At 41.2% G+C, this 24,965-nt stretch overlaps 1 protein-coding gene across 1 annotated transcript; it reads left to right on the forward strand.

Moving 5' to 3' along the window:
• The first annotated feature begins 892 nt into the window (after positions 1 to 892).
• On the forward strand, positions 893 to 13,928 carry LOC137291552 (cholesterol 25-hydroxylase-like). The gene is made up of 2 exons (XM_067822930.1): positions 893 to 1,209; positions 10,274 to 13,928. Exon 2 carries the CDS (start codon positions 10,282 to 10,284, stop codon positions 11,230 to 11,232), a length of 951 nt encoding a protein of 316 aa, XP_067679031.1. The 5' UTR covers positions 893 to 1,209; positions 10,274 to 10,281; the 3' UTR covers positions 11,233 to 13,928.
• Positions 13,929 to 24,965: the final 11,037 nt, after the last annotated feature.

Raw genomic sequence — 24,965 nt, forward strand, 5'->3', positions numbered from 1 at the left:
CTCATGTGAACCCCCCATTCACACGTCCTCCTCATATTGCTCTGAAGACCTGTCCTGGGGATCTTCGCCGTGAAATGAACCCATTGTTACTCACTCACTCACTCGCTCACTCACTCACTAGTGGCAGCAGAATGGGCTGACACTTTAGAACGACCTACATTCTTATCCCTTGGCACATTCAAATCCATTTCAACATCACCATTTCACCATAATCAAACGTACAACACAATGTCATCATAATCAAATATACCACACGAAAGACGTGACTCTAGATCCACCCGCACTACGTATATTTAGTCGAGAACGAAGGACAAGGCATATATCAAATTTCACATCCTGGTTTAAGCAAACATACATTGCGTTGTACGGGTATATTGTGTTCGAGTCTGTCATGACAGCTCCCATTTGTAAATAATTAAGAAACTATTTTTATTGTTGGGGTGAAGTTTCAACGTAAGAAAATATGTTATTATGACCCGTCTATGTAAATAAGTTTTCGGGGCTTGTCAATGCAGGCACAACTTCCGTGTATGTTTTCTTTCCCCGAAATGTATGAAAACAGTGCATGCTGTTTGCTAAGGTAAATCAGTGCCTGGCTCAAATTGTCAGATCGATACTGTCTTTGCTGATACAGCCGTGCAAGCGATATCGATTATATGCAACAATGTTATATGGGAGTATGGCCACATGGTGAATGAGTGATACAGGTGTGCCTGTATTACATTGTCATCTGCAAGCTAAATTAACATGTTTCCCCCGATAAAGCTTTATCAGCAAACAAGCACACGCTACGTAAAACATAAACATCACTTCATCTGCTCTCGGCATTGACTGACAATCGTCACCATGGTAACGCGCTACACAAACTGGTGGCCAGTAGAAGGCGTTGCTCATTCAGCTGTGACTCGCCGGCAGACGACACTCCATCTGCCGAACTGTTTGACGAAGCGGAGGGCGGCAATATCTTTCGGTGACCCGGGAGCGGTCGCATATACTACTGATCCACGAAATATGAATTAAAACGTGACATGCGCACGGAGCGGAGCCTTCTACATGTGTGAATTGTGAAACATTGTCCACAGCTGGGTCAGCTGCTTCAACGCCGCTCGTTCGCTGAGAGCGTCAACAAACACCGGAGCTGTGTTACTCCAGGAGAGCGTGTTCATCGCCTGTCCTCGATTTGTCTGCGGGCGTGCATACACCATTAAAGTAAGTTAACTTGTCGACTTTAGTCCTGACGTGCCTGTTGCAATGCGGAAGTCATGGGTAATCACTAGTTTACATGTCATCTGCTATCAGTTAGTTCCAATATCTTCACTTCCTCGTTGACAAGCTCAGAATTTCTACGTCGGCTGCTCTGTTGTGTTATTTAACTGCTATGTAAATTTAAACAGGTTTGACACAATACTACAGTGAATGACTAAGCATCTCCAGTCGGCTGCTGGACCGACCACCTGGTGCTTCCTGTCCTGACTGTTAAATCGACGTGGCTTATAAGATTATCGAGTCGGTTATAAATGCACGATTTTGCAGACCTGCATCAAATGCATTTATTTTATATATATGACCCACTTTAGACATTATAGATGCTGATAATGACTTATCCACCTGTAATGCTGACAGCTTGGTTAGGACAGACGCTTTTGCTCAAAGAGGGGAGTGTTTGCTTTTCATGCCACGGAAACTGGGTTCGATGCCCACATGAGTAAAATTTGTATCTACCGTTATGATAAAATGACAAAAGTCATACTCACTCCACTTGTGTACAAATTTAATGCCTGGGTCCAAATGCTGTGATATGCATGAAAAACATCAGTGCATATGTATGTTTACTGTTAACATTGACCGATGGACTGAGAACCTTTGCCCAAATTGTAGTTGTAGCAAACGAAGTGGTGTTTCAAAGACAAGAATTCAACTTTCAAGGGCGGGCGGTTTATACGAGCCCTGTCCTCTAGGGTCGACTGGCCCCGTTTAGAGAGTAAACGAGATAGATGTTTGCTACCTGCTTTGACCAGCAGTAGATACACCCCAAGGCCGCTCACCATCACGCTACGGAGATCACAGGCGTACATACTGGAAACACCGATACGATCTTTTCTCGTTCCAAATAAAGTACTCCGAATATATTATGAAGTATTGCCAAATAGGCTCGAACCTGTTTAGTTGAACTTATTTCAGGAATGCTTTTAATATACTGTATTTTTTTTAAAAATGGCGTATTAATGCTACAGTTTCTGTTAACTGTTTTTGTTACATGGGGCGGTGGGGTAGCTCAGTGGTTAATTCGTTCGCTCGTCACGCCGAAGACCCGGGTTCGATTCCACACATGGGTACATTGCATGAGGCCCATTTCTGGTGCCCCCGTCGTACTATTTCTGGAATATTGCTAAAGGCGGCGTAAAGCTGGACTCACTGACTAGAGTCACTCGACTCGTTACTCACCAAAGTATTTCACTATAAATGCGGAAGTACTGACTTTATGAAATTACAGCATGCATTCATTATCATTATGTTGGGGTAATTATGACGTTGTCCTAATACATTGGCCAGTTATCCGACTACCAGGTGTTAAGTCGATTGCTGTTATTCCACCTTTGAAATACTAGTAAGTGGGTATCACAGATTAATGATACGCTTGTAAATATAGCCCAACATCTCTGTCCCATGATATATATAGCTGGTCCTAGTAGTTATAGCTCATGAAAAATATTGCCTTTCCCATAGTCGGTCTCAGTACATATATCCCATTTAAAGTATAGCCGGACCCAGTTTATACGTCCCATGAAAATTTTAGCAGGTCTCAGTATTTTATATTCCATGGAAAATATGGCCGGTCCCAGTATTTATATCTCATCAAAAATATAGCCGGTCCCAGTATTTATATATCCCACGAAAAACGTAGAGGGTCCGAGTATATATATCAAAATATAGCCTGCCCCTGTATTGATATCCCATGAAAAATATGCCCGGTCCGAGTATTGATATCCTATGAAAAATTTAGCCGGTCCGAGTATTTATATCCCATGAAAAATATAACCAGTCTCAGTATCTATGTCCTATGAAAAATAAAACCGACCCAGTATTTATATCCCATAAAAGCACGGTATTCTGATAACCTGAAGCCCATAACAGGTAAGGGACCGCCTCAAGCTTAACAAACTCGATGACACACGTGTAAACTCGATGCTCAAGTACTACTGAGGGTTCCAAAGAAGGGGTGCGCACCCCGTTTTTGTCCTGAATGTATATTGACTGATCATTGCAACTCTTGAAAACGGGCGGAAATTACAGGTGTGTGCGCTCACGCACGCACGCACGCACGCACAGACACACCTTTTTGAAATAAGAGTACAATAGTCCGTCTTAGTGAGGAAGTAACAAAGTTGGGTTTATTGTCAGTTACAAAACAGTGTGATAAATGACTTAATCTGATAAAGAATTTGCTGAAGGGATTAAATATGCGAGGCCGCTCGAGTATCTATCTGATGGCTGTCTTCTTGCTGAAACCATAGGTCTCATTGTGCTGCTATTCAAGCCCACAGTCATGTGTATTTCGTCATCCAATCTGCACACGCCAAATCCTACCTCATCCTCATATCGGATGTTATTCAGTCAACACCCGCCTGCGTGGTATATGTCCTGGTTGAGCTACTATAATTATAATATCAATGAAAATTTGCGTTGCAGTCCAGGATTCTACTCCGCGTGTGTTTCACTGTATATGGAGTAAGGTCCCAGTATCGGTATCATGAGGTCAACACACTTCGTTATAACGTATGCTACATGTAGTATTACACTACCTCGGTAATTTTCAGGGTCTGAGCCCCATCCCGGATCCGAACGCAAGCTCTCAGAGTAAGGCACCTAATGACCAGCACACAAGGTGAACGGTTCAACACATTCAGCCGCCGCGGAAAGTGTAGTCTCAAATGAATTGTATTTCATCATCATCTAAGGCTCTGTGCCTAACACATTAGGTGGTGTGATAGATATGGAACCCTTTTCTGGTGTCTCCTGCCGTGATATTGATAGAATATTGCTAACTGCGCCGTAAAACCAAACTTACTCACTTAATGTTTCTGACAAGTATCGGTGACGACGATTGTTTTCCTTATATTTATTTTATTTTGTTTGTTTATATATTTATTTGTTTGTTTGTTTATTTATTTATTTTTTGTTTGTTTTTTGCCCGACGCAGCAATACATTATTTTTATTATTACGTATACGTGTACGTATAGAGTCTGGATAAGGCTGGGCATGAAAAGCAGCGATCTCTGTAGCCACCCCTCACTTCAAACATAGGTTCTAGACCGGATATTTAGCGAGCGCATACGCCAACCACTCAGAACAACCGGTTTGGGGTTTTTTTTGCAACCGCCTCATAAATATTTACCAACTAGTACACGATTCATTTTGAACAGGTATTTTTTGTAACGCGCCACCGACCACAATTTCATGAATAGATCCGTGATTAGTGGGTAATGATATTGTGTAAACGTTGTGAGGCATTCTAAAGCATTCATCGACATAACATGACGCAGTGATGTATTTGTGAAACGGATACGCCCATGCGAAACTCATTATGCACGGCAGGTGATGTTACTACACGCTCTGTGCATAGAAATTGTCTGAAACGGCAGTGGTGCAATGGCTCCGCTGCTCGCAGCTACCTATGTTCTATGGTGATCGTTACTCCCATACTTTAACCCAGACTTGGTGCTGAGACCACAAGTCATTGTCACTTACTCCCATACTTTAACCCAGACTTAGCGCTGAGACCGTAAGTCAGTGTCACGTACTCCCATACTTTAACCCAGACTTAGCGCTGAGACCGTAAGTCAGTGTCACGTACTCCCATACTTTAACCCAGACTTAGCGCTGAGACCGTAAGTCAGTGTCACGTACTCCCATACTTTAACCCAGACTTAGCGCCGAAACCACAAGTCAGTGTCACTTTATGTGTTACGCTCACCTTATCTCTAAGAAGAACCGTGGGAAATAGGCTGTCAGCATCCTTATAACATTACTGCTGATTGTACCAGGACGCAACCAAATGGATCAGTGCACGATAGCTAGAATGCATGTCATTGAATCACGACGCGCGGGCCGTCACTCATGTTGACGCATACTGAATCTTCTGAAGAAAAAAACAAACGATCCAATAACCCCTGTATCAAGTAGTTGTCGGTATATGTGATCACCTGTTTTTCTGCTCATATGACGATCCGACCTGCTCGGATACTCCTTCAGCTACCTCAACTCGGCGAAAAGGGTTGGGAGGAACGCTGGCGATGACGATCCACCCGCTCATACACAACGCAAATGACATAAGATACCTTCGGATGTGTACCCGCGTGTCTTTAACTGTTTTTAGTAAATGATATGCTAGACAAAATAAGTTAGGGTTATTGGTATTTTTATTATTGATATTTTATCAGTGTGTCAATAAATAAATAGATCATTATTAATAATTTCAAAATTTACATATATCCCTAACTATTTTTGTCCAGTGTATTCAGTTATTCGAACGCGCATCTCCATAAACATTTCTGCTCCATTAAATCAGTGAATCCTACTCAGTAGGAGCTTGAATATTGTCCTGAAATACTCAACTGAATTAACTGAATGGCTGATTTAACGAAGCGCGATACATGATATATAGGGCATGGACAGTACACATGGATGGGCATACGTTCTTACATATGAGAGGAAAGGACTGGAGGATCCACGGCTGTATGCACGTTTATGCCATTACGATTGATTGTCACAAGAGCCGAGAAAGGAACGTATACTTAATGCCAGCCTTTGACGGCCAACCTTTGCTCTGACTTCAGTGAAGCCTCTTGATGACATCCCTCTTCAACGCTTACCCAGTTTTAACCGTGAGTAAAACGTCACTGGTAGCGTTCATAGCGAGGGAAATTCGAATTTCACGAAAAGGGGGTTACTTTAATATTCCTCAGAGACTAGGTTGCTTGTTATTCCCTTTAGAATGTAAACACATGATGCTACGTCCAGTAATCATCACGGTGTTCTGTTTCACATAGCGTCATCGACTATGGGATTTTGCAATAATGGCCCTGATATGCCCTTGACCTGTATCATTGAACAAAATCATGAAGAAATGTCTATTGACCATAAGTGAATGTCATAGTAATTGCAGCGAGACGTTACTCAAATGACATTGACGTAAAACAGTTACAAGATGTCAGTAAGTCAGTAATATAAACTTACTAACACGTGCAAAATATGCATCAAAGCTTGTAGCTTCTCGTTTCTTGGAAGAAGGTAGTATGTGTCCGAAATTAGAAGCAAAAAAACTCCGCCCAGGCTCTGACCTTTATATACAACGTCTGTTGTAAGTTCTTACGCTGACATTGACCAAAGAGAATGGTGGCACAAAGGCCTTACTTGCAGATGACGTATTTACCGTTATACCTGTGGTAACTCATCGCTTTAACATTGACCAAGGACAGTCACTGCACAGGCATGAACAAAGCGACTTTCTATAATTCGTTTCATTAATGTGTCAGCTGTCACGAATATGCGGATACATATACATATATATGCGAACACTTATTCATAAACAAGGTACACATAGTCTGCCTTTGCATGTAAGTGTTGATAGTAGCAACAATTTCCATGAACATATAAACTCTCAGCTAAAAGCTTTGTCGTGTGTTTTCACCTTGTCGCAGTAGGTAGACATATCCACTTTGAAATGAGACGGCAAGTACCAACGCTGTTGGTTTTACGACTTACATTTAAAAATGCTATTGTCCTCAATCCATTTGTTGGCCGTAAATTCCACTCTGCCTTTCATTCATTCCACCAGTGGTAAAAGTACGGGACCGCATCAACGGGAATGAGAAAGCCGCGCTGAATATGACCTCTGTGACAACGTTATTGATTGGTTTGATCGTTCGGTCGATGCCACCTCCGCGAGTTCTAATAATCGGCCAGGATGCGATGAAATATGACGTCGAGCTTTTCACACTTACCTCAGATGACCTCCGGTTCTTGTGGTCTTCACTACCAAACAAACACCTTTTGAAACCTGCTCAACCGTAACTCGATTATCGTATTGATCTGCCCTAGTGGCTATAAGTACACGCGTGTAGTAGGTGACTTGCATTTTTTCAAAGCTCTACCAGATTCGCACAGTCATGCAATGTTATAGCTGTGATGGGCTACTTCTTACATTATTAAACAAGTGTGAATTGAAAACCATTTTTGTACCAGGGCCTCCTGCCAAGTTTCTTTTCTGTCCGTTACTTTTCCATTTGCAATTATCAAGCCTCACGATAACCATAACCATGATCAATACCTGCCTGAGGCTTCAGCACAGATGCAAAGAAAAATTCAAGTCGAATCACAATACCCGTGTGCTATAATAAATTATACATGTCATAAAATACTATATTTATCTGACCCGTGAGGACTCAGAGTGATAATAGGTCCCCAACCACCGGTGTTGGTTGTAAGAATCGACCGAATGTATCGGGTGTGAGACTCGGTGGCTCCATAACGGGGCAGCGGGGTAGGGGCATGTTCACTATGTCTGTCCTTGGAATGTCTGCTCCAGACTGGATGATTTACACGCTGTCGTCAAGTAGCTGGGATAGTGCGGACTAAAACGTCAAACAACAAAAATGTATGTAAATTATCACATCCGAGATTGCTCACATGTACTAATAACCTTCCCACACAAAGTTACTGGGCCCTTATTCTGGAAACGTTCGTAGCCCTAAGAATTCTTAACTTTGATCGTAGCCAATGTGTTAAGAATGGGCTTAAGAAGTTCGTAAAACTACGAACGTTTCGAGAATAGCTAGCCTGGTGTATTTTTCAGAATATTTATCGAGGACAGTTTTAGGACAAAGGAATCCTTTGTATGGCGTTTGACAGCTCGCCATAAAGCATTAAAATCCCTTTCCAAGTGTCGCTATTTATAAAAGCAGTATTCCAGCTATACTACTGCATGGATCACCAAAATGGGCTTCACACAATGTATCCATGTGGGGACTCGAACCTGGGTGTTTGGCGTGTCGAGCGAAAACTTTAACCACTAGGCTACCCTACCGAAAGATGAAAAAACATGCATAAGAAATCTCTGCTTTCAGTGGAGACTTTTTCTACAGACTTATAATCATGGTAATACACACGTGTAGTTACAGTACAGGTGCAAACACATTCATGTATCCAATATAAATATGCAATAGTCCTGGCTTATCGTCAGTTTGCCACTTGTTGCATATTTTGATGTCACTACAAAGACGACACTATTATATCGACACTATTCAGCTCCAAACAACGACAGACCCCGTTTGAAGCCGTCCCAAAGCTACGAGTGAGTGAATCAGTATGCTTTTTCGTGGCTTTTTGCAATATATCAGCAATATCACCGACGGGAACACCAGAACATGACTTCACATTCATTGTATTCATGTGGGGAATAGAACCGGGTCTTCGGCGTGACGAGCGGACGCTTTAATAGTTAGGCTACTCCATCGACCCACGACCTTATGGCGCGTACATTTATTTCGCGACTGTTTGTTCATACGTTTAAGATATTGCTTTTGACGATGCTTTTGTTTTCCCACCTGTGTTGTGTGATTACTAGTCCAATGCACTTCCTCCAAGTATATGTAGCTATTTTTTAACATATGCTGTCCGTTTGTGACAACTGACATCTAACTCAGATAGTATGCAGCATGTTTTTGTCTTTTTGTCTACCCGTGGATACAATGACAGAATTAGATGGGGCTTTTCCTTCTGCTTAAACTTAAAAACATAGTTTAAAAATGCGGTTGCATTGCGTAAGCGACGGATGATCACAAACCGTGACACAAACATTTTTGTCGTCAATGTGTTCACCTTCTCGAACATATAACTCAATTCATGACGTCCGACGATATAACTTGTTCTGTGGTCTGTGCATGTTGCTATAAATATTTATTGACCGGTGTCTATTCAATGCCATCACGTGACAGGTGTGTTATTTGTTATATACTTTAATAAGTTGGATTATGGGTAAATATCAGGTGGCCCCACGAATGATGTTTATCACACCTGACTCGCAACGCATCCTTTAGACGCTGATTGTAGCTATAGCTTTGGCGCTGAAAGGCCCTTGTTATCGCCTGTCCCTATGTCCGAGATAGATCTTTGTACACCACGGGTTCCATATCGAGGGACTAATATTTGTTATTGTGTGGATATAGATCCAGTGCAGCTTACGATCTTGTATGAAAGGTGTTATCGGGTATTTCATGAAACCTCACACTTGAAGGGGTCGTCTCAAGAACTTGATAACTGTTTGTCTCATTGTATATTAGTTACAATGATATTTTATGCTGTATCACGGCACATGCACATGATATATGTGTTACCTTACGGTTATGAATATGCACTGATAGTGAATCCGATTGGCTGGAACAGTAGTACAAATATGTAAGCGTCAAGTTTATTCGCGTATGTCTTCATATTAATTTACATAGCCTGTGGAGGATGTGCTGGTTATTTCCTAATCATAGAGAGAAAGCTTATATGGGTATTAGTAGCCCATCACACAGCCTCAGGACACTGATTATCTCCCTTCTTCCCAGCCTCCACTGTAATGCAGAAGCCCCAGAATGATGAAAGTCTAGATTTTGCACAAGGTCTACATCTTCTCTCTCACCGGTTGTCTTTTCCATCTTGCTGTTCGCTGTTTCTATCAAAATTATATAATTATTACCGTAGATAGAGCATTAGTAAGGAGTATAAACTACACGTGAAGCAGGTGCGGTGTTTGACTGTCTACCTAGCTGTAGTGAGAAAATGATCCAAAGAAACGATACAGTCCATCACGCCGATGTGTCGAAGTTGAAGCGATGTACGTAAATACTTTGGCTTTAGCTCGTACGTACGTAAATACTTAAGCTCAAGGTTCAACACAAGTGCAAAATGGTGACTTAACTGTGGAATATATAGATGGACCAGTCGGTTACGTCAATCCAACCGTAGTTCGACATATACAAGGTCAGCATATCGGTGTTTGTAATAAATGTTCATGTGTTTACAGTTGTCGTACGTTTGTGTTTGGACCCAACAAAGATGTGGGCAATAATGTTAAACACAACATATAAGAAATTAACTCCTTGATCTCATTCGTCATATTGATCGTTTGTCAGAATAGTTATATCTGGATAGCTGCATGTTTCTTTGTATGAAATGGGATGGTATTTGAATTTGTTGCTGTACTGATGGCATTCTCTTTTATTGCAGCCACCGCAATGAAAGCACAGAGGGTACAACAACAGCATGAAAAAGACGTCCTGTCTGAGAGCACTGAACAGTCAGGACATGCTTTCACAGTGGCAATCATCAGAGGAGTTATCGTCCTTGCCGCAGTAGCATGCGTGTACTACTATGATCCCATCCAGAGATGGACCAACTCGGCGTGGTACTGGTTGTTACAGAGTAGTGTTTTCAATTCAGTTTACTTCGAGAGCTGGTTAGCCACATTTTGTTATGCAGTTCTTATACCGATTTACCCTTACGCTCTCCATTATATGAAGTCTCTAAATAAATACAAGGTCCACCCTTCAGTGACATACGAACATCAGACTATAGCAGGTATACTACTTGAAGCTGTTATTTACACTGCTCCTCTCATGCTTTTGGATACTTTCATTGTCAAGAAATACCACGGCGTTGACCCCGAGATTTGGGTCGAGAAGCGGAAGTCGTGGATCCAGACGACAAGAGCGCTTCCGCTTGATCCGCCATCTTTCTCAGGGCTTGTGTTTGATCTTATCGCAAGTGTCTTGTTGTACGATGCGATGTTCTTCTTCCTGCATTTCGCTCTCCACAAGAACTTCTGGTTGTATAAAACCTTCCACGCCCTCCACCACGACCATGACGTTATGCACGCCCACGTCACCAACAAACTGACGGTAGGAGAGAGACTCGCGCTCATACTGTCAGCCAACTTTGCACTCAAGGTTTTCAACAGCCATCCTGCCACCAGGGCGTTGTTCGTCCCCGTGTTTATATGGCTACTCATTGATAACCATACTGGGTATGATCTCCCATGGGGCCTCCACAAAATAGTGCCGTTTGGAATCATGGGAGGACCCAGAAAACATTACGCCCATCATTTGGAAGGCAAGAGACATTACCAGCCTTTCCTAACGTACCTAGACAATTTATTGGAAATGAAGCAGAAAAACAAAGCTCTGTAATGATCTGAGTGTGAACTTGTTATCATATCCTTACATTGCTGTCATGAGTCATATGTAATGTCTCATCAGGATTCGCGTATCCAGGAGTCGCAATGACTGGCCTTGGTTTGCCACAATACCCATACGTGTGGGTATCATCACCATGTTGAACGTCTACGACCTGCGACGGTTTGGGCCTTCAATTCACAATCAGCTGACAACGTGATACGACTGTGATATTGCTCAAATCGACGTCAAACCCTACTCACTCACCCTTCACACTCACAACGTTTAACAGATTTATCATGTGTGTGTCAGGAAAGAAGTCACTGATTCTTGATGACAAATTTATATATATTTTTATAGAAATCATTTTATTTAGTGTCTTGAACGAAATGTGGCATATGTCACAGGACTAGAAGTTTTTAAAAACTATTTACAAGACGTTAGTCCCAACAGAATGATAGCATTACTAAATAGTTCATTAATACCGACACGCCATCTAATTTGCCACGATGTTAGAGCGGGTTCGTTTTCTGCCAACCCACAGCAAAGTAACACTCCTACTCAGGTTTGCCGCCACTGAGCCTCTTTTCCTTCTTGATTCATATTATTGATGAGGAATGACGATGGTGCAGGTTTCCTTTACGAAGCCAGAGAAATATTTATTTTGGTTTAACCACCTTGTATGTATAGTGTATGGGACGAGTTCGTGTAGGGGCGGTTTACAGGCCCTGTGGGTAATGCCCTCGCTCGTCTTGCCTGGTTCTGTTCCTGACATGTACAACGCACGAAGCCCATTTCTACGTAAATACTCACTCACTCATACATACATACATCTTAAATAGGGCCGTTTAAGCGATACTCACCGTCACCAAGGGGTTCACAATATTCAATATCAATCAAGACAGCCTGTGAATGCTCCGTGGTAATTTGAACCACATTCTACACTGAAACACCATGAAACACAATATGACCAGTGACCATGCCTGACCAATCAACTCAGCCCATGCGACAAACAGTAGGTTACTGCGACCTGTTTAACATCGCCAGGCAGAAAATAGAACAGGAGTGTTTTTTTTAAGCGTGTGTAATATACAGTTATTTATATATTTTCATATTTTTCATGTATAGTTTTACTCTAGAGCGTATATATTCGTTACCGTCGTTTGTATGTTTTTTCAACTCTCATCTCTCATTGACTATAAATCTGTCGATACGTATACGTGCAAAGCCGATTGTTCAACTTACGTAAAACTGTATGTTTTACGCATCAGAGACGATACTTCATGTCAAACGTTTGGCATATAATCGACACGTCATATAAGTAAATGTCAACCTGGAATATTGGCCTATATTTACCGACCGAAATAAAGATGATTGTCTTGCCGTTACCGTTGCGTTTGCCATCTGTCGGGCAAAGACCGCTCAACTTAAAGCAAACATCTTGTATCTTCGCTATCTGATAGTGACACTAACACATGCTTACCATATATACTTTATCGTGTTTTTGACGCCCACCGACGATCTCAACCAGATGAATTGCATAGAGACCTGCTGTTTTGTACTGTCAAACGTTGGAACGGTCACCTTTAACAAAATATTGATGAAAACACTCAGTTTTAGGATCAGAAAAGGCAGCCTTTGATGAATAAGGAAGTTGTAATACCCAAATGATGATTTGCATGACACAGAAAACACTGTTTCTGGGATATACAAGGAAAGTGCAGACTAGCATTTACGTTGTTTTATTCATTTTCAAACAATGAAAACTTGCCTGTAGCATGAACAGTATGAGAAAGAATCCAGTGTTTGAAAAATGACTCAGGAATGGATACTTCGTCCAACGTAACAAAATGTTGCTTAATATTGAGAATGTAAACTATATTGTGCCTGTTTGCAAAAAGCGTACACATATAGTGTGAAGCAATGACGGTGGTTATGCGGTTGTCATGTATGCGAGCATCACAGGTATATTTCTTACCTTACAATGTAGGTCTCGGCAACTGTTTCTCCCAGTCACATTCTCATAAGTTTTCATTAACATCCATTTCTCAAGTGAATGTTTTCTTTAGTACGGGAGGTTATTGTCCGGCTACTCAAGCTGACAAATGTTTATTAACAGATCTTTTATTATGAATGATATTAACTGACTCAGTAATGACATACAGTTTCAATATAAGCTGGACCATATTCTATTGAGTGTATACCATTTAAAAAGTAGGGAATATTCCATTTTGCAAGCATACCAGTAGCCAATGCCTATGCGTATGAGAAAAAGTATTATGTATATAATACATACAGATGAAACATTTTCAATGGAATGGAATAACTTGTCATATTTCCCTTAATTTCTCTTCATCATCTGTTTCCTCCTTGGCTTCATCATTTGCATTTTATCCATCTTGTAAATCCAATGTCCCCTACTATTTGAATTGTATACAGCATCAGTGGATGTCCTAAGGTCTCTACAACAGAAGGTCCAGTTAATACAGAACTGTACTGTTATTCACAATATGTATTGCTGGATGCTGTGTGTTGAACTAATCACAATATATTGTCCCCTTTCTGATGACTATCACCATAACAATGTATGTTGCTAGTATGTTTTCGAAAACACTTTATCATTATGCATGTATACTTGCCAATGAAAGGATATCTTTTGGACTGTGAGCGTTGATGATAGATGTTTTGATAAAATACTAATTAGAAAGCTATCATTGTCATTTGTCGTTATATCAAACATTAACTCTTTCCTCGCATGGAACACGGACTCTGGCCTTGAAGATAGAGTGCCTGCCTGGACAACAGAAACTATCGTTCGATCCTCTTCCACATCACTCCAATGGACGTGAAAAGATAGTAAAATACCCACAAGCCCTTCTCAGAGTTTCAGAGCTTGAAGTAGACCTTAATTCCTACCTCACCGCATAAATATTGGTAATAGCGGCTGACCTCCCCTGATGAACAACTCCAAGCTGACCGTCCCGATGATCGCCCGTATGCCGCCTGATTACGTTGTCAGTCGAGGGGAGAGATACAGTACTAACATTTGGGGAATTCTCTATGTCAACAATAACGTGTTGGGAGCCCGCAATGTCATGATCGTAGCACATTTTTACATTTGGTGCATTTCAACAAAACTAATGACAGAATCAAATTTTTCACCTGAATGCATAATAGCTCAGATCCGTATATGATAATTCATTCTCCATAACATCCCAAGCTGTTTTTTAAACGACTTCGCGAGTCGAGTGAACCCTGCAGTCGTAGTTATCAAGACCACGGAGAACACTAGTGCTACTGCAGTTAGTTTGCAACCCATCTGTTGAAAATAGTCTAGAATGAACTCAGACGTTAGCCGTAAAGCTGAAGAATGCACTATACTCGTGAGTCAAAACTGAAAACATAATTATCCATACATCAGACGATCTCTCTATTTAACCAGTCCTGAGGACACTATTTTGATAATCACAAAATTTGATATACTTGTAAATCATTTGGGGGGTCACAAAATCATCATTGAAACTACTTTCAGAAGTTCATGCCTGATGCTTTTAAATATTCCAAATGTCAAAACATTACACAATCCACTGATAGCGACGTCGATTCAGGCCCCAAACGATGCAGGTTTTAAAGTCAAGATCATGTTTATGTCGTATCACAGAAATAAAGCGTCCCTACTAAGCTGCAACACAGAATGGTGTACTTACCAACAACACCATAAACTCCACGCTGTCATATCTTGCTTCGGTATATCCAACCGCGATGGCTGAACAGATAAATAAGGCGCACACAGAACGTCCATATTTCCCAATTTTCACCCCTGGCCGGTTCTGGAATTCTTTCCAACTGCAGTCATCCTGGTGAAATACATGTATTACCATTGCTGCCATTTTATGAGAGTTATAAAACAAAGGGACATAACTCCCAATAGACATTTTACGGCGGAAAACATCACGATCCTCCTCGCTGATATAGGCTCTTATAATTCTTAAAGTTTGGTGTTTAATGAATTGTTTTGTGTGTTTATGTATTTGTCAATCGAATGATTGAATTTGTATTTGTTGAGGTTCATCAGTTAATGAAGCCATTGACTCACATGAGCCAATTTACCATTAAACGATTCGCGCATCACAGAATTTGCTCTCATGGGGCATTGTCTTCATCAGATGATAGGGCGGTGGGGTAGCCTAGTGGTTGAATCGTTCGCTCGTCACGCTGAAGACACGTGTTTGACTCCCCACATTGGTACATGGATGAAGTCCATTTCTGGTTCCCCACGCCGTGATATTGCTGGAATATTGCCAAGTAGCGTAAACCCAAACTCATCAGCAGATAAATGTGAAGAAATATAGATCCAATGGATCCATGGAGTTATTTGATCAACCACATTTAAAATGTAGCGGAAATAGGGTTGCGCAACATAGACAATATCACCAGCTTTTTTATATGCGAACGAAGCGAGCCAAGTCTGGAAACGTACTTACCCCGCTGCGGTTAGAAAAGTATTTTTCATGTCAAAATAAAATATCGCCACCATCAAAACTACACTGCCATTTCCTCACTTGAGAGTGCTCTCATACATTTTATTCAGCATTTTAAGCGCAGCTCGAGGTGTTCAGATTGTTCTTCGCCTCCATTGCCCTGCCAGCGAAGGAGAAAGAATAAGCAGAAATTGAAAAGAAATACCATATTGCTTAATTTTACCAGTTTAATTTTCTTATCTGTCGTCGTTATTGTTAGAGTTTTCGAAGACTTATTCTGCATACAAAAACAATTGGCGCAGTTTGTGAATGAAGCAGGGGAGGTAACTCCAGAAGCATTCCATATGACGGACAAGTAATTACACAAGTATACTACCCTCCTGTTCCTTTACTCCGTTGAACCGGAAGCTGGTAGGGGACACGGAGGCGAAGAACGATTACCACGAGTTGCGCGTAAATTGTTGAATAAAGTATATTTCAGGTGAGTAATTACAAATCTGTGATGAAATGGATGTATACCTTTGACATGAAAAATATTTTCGATCCGATGCGAGGGAAGTAAGTTGCCAACCTTTGCTCTGACCCATGAAAACTGGTCTGTTTCTTCCTGCTACGCAACACCATTTGCGCTACAGTTTGCTTGTGGATCAACGTGCGACGGATAGATTTGGCATTTTATGTTTAACTGAAAAGCAGAAAGTAGTGGTTTTCGTTGATGTGTCACTTAAGACATGTAATGGCTACCTTGTCTTTTGTCAAAGATGGGGTTGGAGACGCCATTGATCTGCGATTACATGACTGGCCGGGTTTCTATCTGGACAAAACGTTTTGGCATCGTGCTGGGGAAGAGGTTCTATTTTTCTCGAAGCTACGCAAATTACCGAGGCTTTGGGAATGATCACTTTTAAAAAAAACAGCTTATTGCAAAACCATGTCTGATTGCAGCCTATCACGAATCCAGAACACTCGCACGATGAAAGGGCCGTATTAGAACAGAGGGTACTTAGGAAGATATGACACAGATATCAATCACTGGTTTCGATTCTTTGATTTACAGACAGCCGTCAAAAACAAAGTAACCTCTTCTCCAGTGCTTGATAGCAACATAAGAATAAGGTCGGATATGCTGAAATCGGAACAGCATGATAGTCATAAAGGCGAGACATGACAAAAGAGTCAGTAGGGGTTTATGATGTGAAAGTGCCTCTTGGACTAATCACAGGAACACTGTAGCGCAAATGTGTTGTGCAGCGTAGGGAAAATGACCAGTCTCCTTACATGCGAGCGATGCGAGCGAAGCGAGCAAAGGTTGGCAACGCACTTTCCTCGCTTCGGTTCGAAAAATATTTTTCATGTCAAAATATAATATCGCCATCATCAAAAGTATACACCCATTTCTTCACTTGGTTGTACTCTCACATTTCCATCACCATGCTGAACAATTATTCACGTGAAATAGTTTTTATTCAATGGTTTAAGCGCGACACGTGGTATATCAGACCGTTCTTCGCCTCGATTCCCCCTTCCAGCTTCCGGTTCAACGGAGTGAAGGAACAGGAGGGTATTATTCCATACGGAATACTTACAGTTGCCTCCCCTGCTTCATTCGCCCATTACGCCAGAAGTGTTTTCATGTAGAATAATGTTACGAAAATTCTAACAATAGTGACGACGGATCAGACAAATAAACTCCAAAAGGTTCAAGATAAAATTAGGCAATATGGTATTTCTTTTTAATTGCTGCTTATTCTTGTTCCGTCACCCCGTTCAACCGGAAACTGACACCATGGAGGCGAAAACGATCTGAATACTACGAGTGGCGTTCAAAATGTTGAATAAAAGATATTTCACAAATAGTAATTATTTAAAATGGGGTAGGACATCTGAGAGCACAACCAAGTGAGGAAACCGTGAGTGTACCTTTGATGGTGGCGATATTTTCTTTAACATGAAAAATATTTTTCGATCCGAAGCGAGAGAAGTACGTTGCCAACCTTTGCTCACTTCGTTAGCATGTAAGAAGACTGGCCATATTCTCTATGCTGCGCAACCCCATTTCCTACAGTTTTCCTCTGGACTCATGAAGAAACATCGCGACGAAAGGCACTGGAATTCTGGAAATCTACATGGAATTATGGAAATAAAATTGAAATCTAGGTAAGACATGAACCAAATACATAATAAATATGCAAGATTCCAACTCCTGTGATATGCACACCTCGCTGAATTACCATGCCAAACCATGTGTACCATGTAAGGTTTCTCTGATAGAAACAACTGTACATGTCTGTGAACATGACCGTTCTCCCAGTCACCTGGACTCTCATACGTCACATTTTACGGAGCTTCATTCTCTTGATAAGTCGACTGTGCGTTGATGTGGCTGTAGGCCAAATGCATCCATTCGTAATAATCAATGAGCACTACCCCGACTGATTGATGTGGAACCATGAGAACTATAATTAACAGATACCACGCAACTTCAAAATGACGTCCCCATGGTAACCAAAGATTACCGTTTTAGTGAGAGTCTGACGTCATAGCAAATTGATTAACGATATCCTGCTATCGATTTGACAAAAATGCAAGCCTACAACATCCTATCATGTTTATTTTTATAACAAACTAGCTCTCTTAAACATCGAGATTTTCAGTGGGTGTAGTTGACACAGTAGACTGCAGAACGCCAAGGAGACTCATTGGCCATCGTAACACCAGTACTCGTATATACATGTTTGTTACAGTCAATGTATGAAATCAGTTATTTGTAAATTGCCTGAAAATTTCTGTCAATGTACAAATTGCCTGAAAAATTAGTTGATTTATTTGACTGAATGTCAGTGTCAGTGCGTGTTATCATTGTATGTGTATAAAAACCTTTCGAGAAAAAACTAAGATACACTCACAGGACATGTGCTACAGCCTTGAGCTCATCGTATTCATCTTCTGTCATAGGAAGCGACTGAGTGAATCAGGCAATTTACAAACTGACTGATTTTACACATTGACTGTCACATGTATTCGGCGCAGGCAATATTTTGCAGGAATATGCATTATCTCATTAAGACTGGCCTGGAAGACTATTTAGCATAAATCTCAGAGACTTGTAGAAAAGTGTATGATTCGAAGTATTGTCAGGGAGTAGAATATAAAAAATGCATTATCGTGCACCTTAACAGATGTTTTAAGGATAAAACTGTGTACCAAATACGATGGTGTACCCGAATAAGAAGAAGGGTGTACCCAGAGGGCGTGCAACTAACCTTCTTACGTAAAACATATTTCCCTCGTGGGTATTCATGTCAAAAAAGGTCTCCCCAAAACCTACACTCATTTTTTTTGTTTAGTTGGGTTTTTTTTGTTTTTTTAACCATAAAACATTCCTCTACGACAACGTACATTCTGGAAATTCAATGTACTTTCGCAACCTAATGATGTAGGTAACTGAAAAGTTATTAAAGGCAATGGCCGATAAACAACTCCCCATATCGTTTATTTCTAAAGACAAGTTTCATCAAAGAATTAAGAGTCAAAGATCAGTTTCACTTTAGACTTCTGACTGTTCATTCTATCATCAACTGGTTTGGCTGACTGTCAACTGATCATCCATACTGATATAAAGTGGACGTGTTTATCTGCGAAGAAAATAAACTGACATCCTCAGGGACGCCAGGACTCCGGCCGTAGTCCATACACAGTTATCTCCCTTATACCATGCGCCCGTCCCTTCATGGCCCGCGTGTGTACACGTTTGGTGTGTTATGTAAAATATACATATATATCACTAGATGCCGTAGTTTCTGTGAATTAATACCGTTCATGGTAATAACTAAAATGCACCATTACCATTTAAATATCTCTTACCTGTCTATACCTGCTGTCATGAAAGCCACCACCTCTTTAACTGAAATCTCTCAGCGTAACATAAACGGATCACTATAACATAAATGTTCATTTACAGAAAACATGCTTAGTCAAATAGACAAGATAAACAATAACAAATACGGTATGCAAGAAGAGAAAAGGAGATCAGCAATAGATACCATACACAATCACAGTTAAAAGAACAATAGTACTGGATAAATATGTGCGTACGTGCGCGCGTGCGTGTGTGCGTGCGTGCGTGCGTGCGTGCGTGTGCATGTGTGTTTCTACATCCACGGACACTATACAGCACATGAACACCTAGCGAGTTGAGAAAAAAATCTGATTAAATCTACCAGTGGTTGGTCACAATGTCTAAATGGTGGTTTAGGTGGATAAGTAATAATTCTGGTTCTACATCGTTTTTATATATATATAAAAACAACAATTCAAATCATTTAAGCTTTGTACTTTAAATGTCCATGGATGCAGACTTGGTTTCGTCGTTATAAGGCTGAGTGAGTGAGTGAGTGAGTGAGTTTAGTTTTATGCCGCACTCAGCAGTATTCCAGACAATCCAGTGATCAACAGCATGAGAATCGATTTGCGCTATTGGGAACCGATGATATGTGTCAACCAAGTCAGCGAGTCTGACCACCCTATCCCTTTTGTCTCCTCTTATGGCAAGCATGGGTTGCTGAAGGCCTATTCCACCCCGATACCTTCACCGGTCCTGTAGGGCTGAAATAATGCCAATGCGACATAAAACTCAACTCAGCTCAACTTACGCCTCCTTCGACAATATTCCAAGTACATCACAGAAAAGGTATACCAGAAATGGGCTTCACACATTCTACCCATGTGAGGAATCGAACACGGGTCTTCAGAGTGACGAGCGGACGCTTTAACCACTGCGCTACCCCACCGCCCCCGATGGTGGTTTATAGTGCCTTTGTTTTCTGACTGTATGCTCCCATGTTATGTGAAACATTTCCATGATTTCTCTGGTCCAGGTTCGAACACAGACCGCAGTGTTCTGATACCAACTCACATACTACTCATTCACTCTTTCAAACCTCTTTTTAAATCTCAAAATTCAAATTTACCTCCACAGTCCTCGCAATACAGATTTTACCTTAATTTAACATAATTTGCATAATCATTACGAACCGGGATTCGAACCCACAATCATCGACTCCTGACACGCAGACAGCTAGAAACGACCGGGCCACCCTTGTTCCGCCTGTTATATGACACAGACCACCTAGACTACGCCATTGATTACAGTGTGTAAATCACTAAGCTAACACCTGACATGTGTCTAGAGATTATTGTCAGGATGTTATCCACCTGTGCTGTGGAGGCTGTATTTACAACGTGCCGTCCCCGGCGTTGATCTCACTGACTCACTTGACTGTTTGCTGATATAGGTTTTGTTAATGACCTTCTCCCAGTCTGTATGTCTGTTGGGTAACTGGAGAGATAGATCCCGAGTAATAAATCACTTGTTTTGTAGAATTACGTGACTTTGAACAACGGTCGGGGATTACGTGATACATGTTTTTGTAGGTGCTGAGCCAGAGTGTGCTGACATTGGAACTCCAGTTTTTAATCGCTCTCCACAGTTGCAGGTTCTCCTTACAAGTGATCGTCCATTACTTTACATTGCATGACAAACAGTCAGTCAGCAGTTTAGGAATAAAAATTTCAAATCACCCAGCGTCTCTCCTTATCTTTCAGCGTTGTTTTGGACATTTTTGGGTTTCCGTACATGCCAAGAGTATGACCGAGAGACAAGAGAAGGCATACCTCTGGCAATACTAAAGGACGTCTCTAGGGTGTGACTGGTAACCTGCTTGTCATGGAGAGAATTCAGTGAAGGCTGGAAAAGTAAACTCAGTGGTTGTATAACGTCACACCAAGTGCATCGACACCACGGTCGTATGATATCAGGTATAATATCTGCATCTGATTGTTCAACCTAACAAGACTATACTGCCTAAACAACGCTTGAAGAGTCTAAAATCACTTATGTCGTGTGTGTTGCTTTACACCTCAGAAATATACCAGCTATATGGAGGCGGCCTGTAAATGTTCAAGTCATCACCAGACAATCTAGTGATCAACATCATGAACAATTTTTATACGATGACAAGCACCAACCAAAATATCGAGTCTGACCATCCGATACCGTTATCGCCTCCTACGATAAGAACTGGTTGCTATAGAACAACCAATTCAAACCTGGATCTTCACGGGTTCATGTATATGATGTGGGTTGCTGAAAGGCAATACTGCCCAACGTGTTCTCAAGTTCGCGACCCGTGAAGGTAGAATAGGCCTTAGCAGCACATGCTTGCCATACAAGGCGACTCTGCTTGTCGTAAGAGGAACTAACTTGATTGGTTCATGCCATCGGTTCCCAATAGCGCAGATCGATTCTCATGCTGTTGATCACCGAATTGTCTGGCCCAGACTCGATTATTTACAGACCAACGCCATATAGCTGGAATATTGCTGAGTGCGGCGTAAAACTAAACTCACTTACTCTCAAGGTCGCACCTGTCTGTCTTTATTTTAGGTGTAATGTTCTTATTAATTTTCTAAACAAAGTGAAACTGTGAGATATTTTTTGAGTAGAGTCATTTTGCCCAAACAACAGTTTACTCAACACGTTAAACCTACACAGAGTTTCAAATGCATTGTCAGGTGTTGTTTTCTTTATTTGGTAAATAAGACTACACTGTATCATAACCTATCTAAGGCAATCCGTTGCCGGGGGTCCTGTGCAGGCATGACAGATGCCACAATGCCGTACGCTAGATTCTATGAAATGTTGTGAGTGAGTGAGTGAGTTTAGTTTTATGCCGCACTCAACAATATTCCAGCCATATGGTGGCGGTCTGTAAATAATCGAGTCTGGACCAGACAATCCAGTGATCAACAACATGAGCATTGATCTGCGCAATCGGAAACCGATGACATGTGTCAACCAAGCCAGGGAGCCTGACCACCCTATCCCGTTAGTCGCCTTTTACGACAAGCGTAGTCGCTGAAATGCTTAGCTGATACGTGGAAGGCAATGTTTTAATAAAATAATTATACATTTGTCCATTTTTCTTCATAGTTTGACAAATCTATAAAATATGTAGGTCATACACTGTCCACGTGTCTTGAATTATACAGGAGCATACCACACTTTGTGTAATTTACCTGCACACTTAAGTTAATCAAAGAGTTGATTGGGATGTCAAGGCAAATGGTTCCCCTGTTTCTACTCCCCTGTATTACTTACCCTGTGCCAATTATCCACTCTTAAAAGAAGTAGGGGAACTGTACTTTCAATGTGCGATTGTCGAAATCGAGAGGTATATGGGATTGAATCAATGCTGATACAATAATAATGGATATTTTGAGAATGCATCACCGCATGGATTTCATTCAAAGCAAAGCTGCTCGTTCAGTTATCCCCTTTGTTAGGTGACTGGAGTATGACATGAAAATTTCGGGTTTACAATTTTCTGTGATATGACCTTGAAATCCATGATTTATCGACTTGCCTGAAAAAACGTCAAGATTCATAATGATACCCCATGCACGTGTAGGAGGATATCACGTTGTGCACGTGCTTTCCATGCATTGTGTTTGCGTGTGGTGATAACGTGAAATGATGAAGCATACACAAGATGAATGTCATTTGTAACGATCCTCAATGTGTTTTGCCTCTACCAGACTTCAAAGTTCAGGTTCCCTGGAAGAGGATAAGAATGGGTGAGTATGTTCTACTCCGCTCTTAGATATGTTCCAGCAATATCACAGTAAAGGTACACCTGAAACGGGCTTCGCACATTGGGGGAACAGAACCTGGGTCTTAGACCTCCTAACACTAGGCTGCCTCACCGCCCCTTAATTTATGTGACTTGTTTGGGTAAACTGTAACTATTTTTACTATTTACCATGATGTAGATATACAATGACAAGTTGCAGATGCGACCCCACGTTTACACTAAAGCCCACAAGCTATATTGCGGAATATGAACTGCCCACAACGAGAGATGCCGGTGACACAAGTTAGTTTGCGTATACTGACCAGCAAAAGAAACGCAACCATGCGTTTAAGGCATAAACCTGAGAGCGTACTTTAATGTGATTGTATATTTTCGAAAATTGCATTATTTTTTTCTGTTCGGTACATATCATGTGACCAGACTTTCCTCTTGATCGTAAACAAACCCACTGATGCTGAATGCTGAGCACTGCGGTCCATTTCAATACACGATAAACTGAACCTTTGCATATTCCCAGTGACTTGTCGCTGCAGCAGACACAGGTAGCACAGTACGCAGGTGACTGTATTGTCAGCTACAAACGAGATTCAAATCCCGAACCGCGCAATAAAGTAACAAACAAAATTCGTAAATAAATATAGAAACGAAAAGTTCGAAAAAAATTTAAATTTCCTGTTTTGTTTATTTGAATGTGTGAACTATACTATCCAAAAAAGAGAAAGGCTTAGACGAGAAATCTGTTGCGAAAATGTTGTATTTTCAAACATGTATAACTCGTCCACAAATAGACTTTAGCGCACCAATTTTACACCAGTTTAGAAGAAGGTAATGTCTATACAACTAAATGGGTATTTTTAGATAACGGAGACGCTGAGCCCAATAGTGACGAGTAGCACGACCCCTACGTCGGGTGTCCTGGCTCTCAGACCAATCTCTTCCAACGCGTTCCTTACAGTTTGATCGGATATCCTCTGAAGTCCAGGCACCCTGGCTGCTGTGCTCTGACTTGTGGTGGTAAGACCACGCAACTGTGTTACCCGGATGTATGATGTTGGGCTGCAGTGGTAACCAGAGGTATGCCTGTACCTGTTTGGTTGCAACGAGCTGCAAGCCATAATATCTTCCTCAGACTTACACTCAGACGCCTGGCAACAGAAGATTGGTAATGTCCAGCGTGCACACTTTCAATGCCGATGTTTTGTGTCTCAGAGTCATGACGTGACGTAGTGATTTGACTGTGAAACTCCTTCAAAACGAATGCCAATGTCTAGAAGTAATCTGGATTTTTATTGCCAGTGAATGCTATTTGCTGAACAATTTCAACTGGAGAATGAATTCTGTTTCGTTGTAGAAATGCCTTTCCAGTCCTTGTAAGAAATCGATGAAGCCAATAGGTAAATAGATGATTAAGAGATGTTATTCCATTCCTTTGGAAATGTTTCATATGTATGGATGTGTTGTACATTTTCTCATATGAATTGGCATTGGTTACTGGTATGTTCGTAAAATGGAATATTCCCTACAGTTTTTGAATAGTATATTTAGGTAACGTATTGAATGTGTAAGATGTGACGAATCGTGTACTTGTTTGACTGCGGAACTGACTGGATAGCAG

Source organism: Haliotis asinina, chromosome 7 (genome assembly GCF_037392515.1).
Source record: "Haliotis asinina isolate JCU_RB_2024 chromosome 7, JCU_Hal_asi_v2, whole genome shotgun sequence".
In the NCBI taxonomy this organism is placed as follows: domain Eukaryota; kingdom Metazoa; phylum Mollusca; class Gastropoda; order Lepetellida; family Haliotidae; genus Haliotis; species Haliotis asinina.

Excerpts from the sequence above, each read along its gene's own strand:
- LOC137291552 (XM_067822930.1), top strand. The coding sequence starts at position 10,282 with ATGAAAGCACAGAGGGTACAACAACAGCATGAAAAAGACGTCCTGTCT.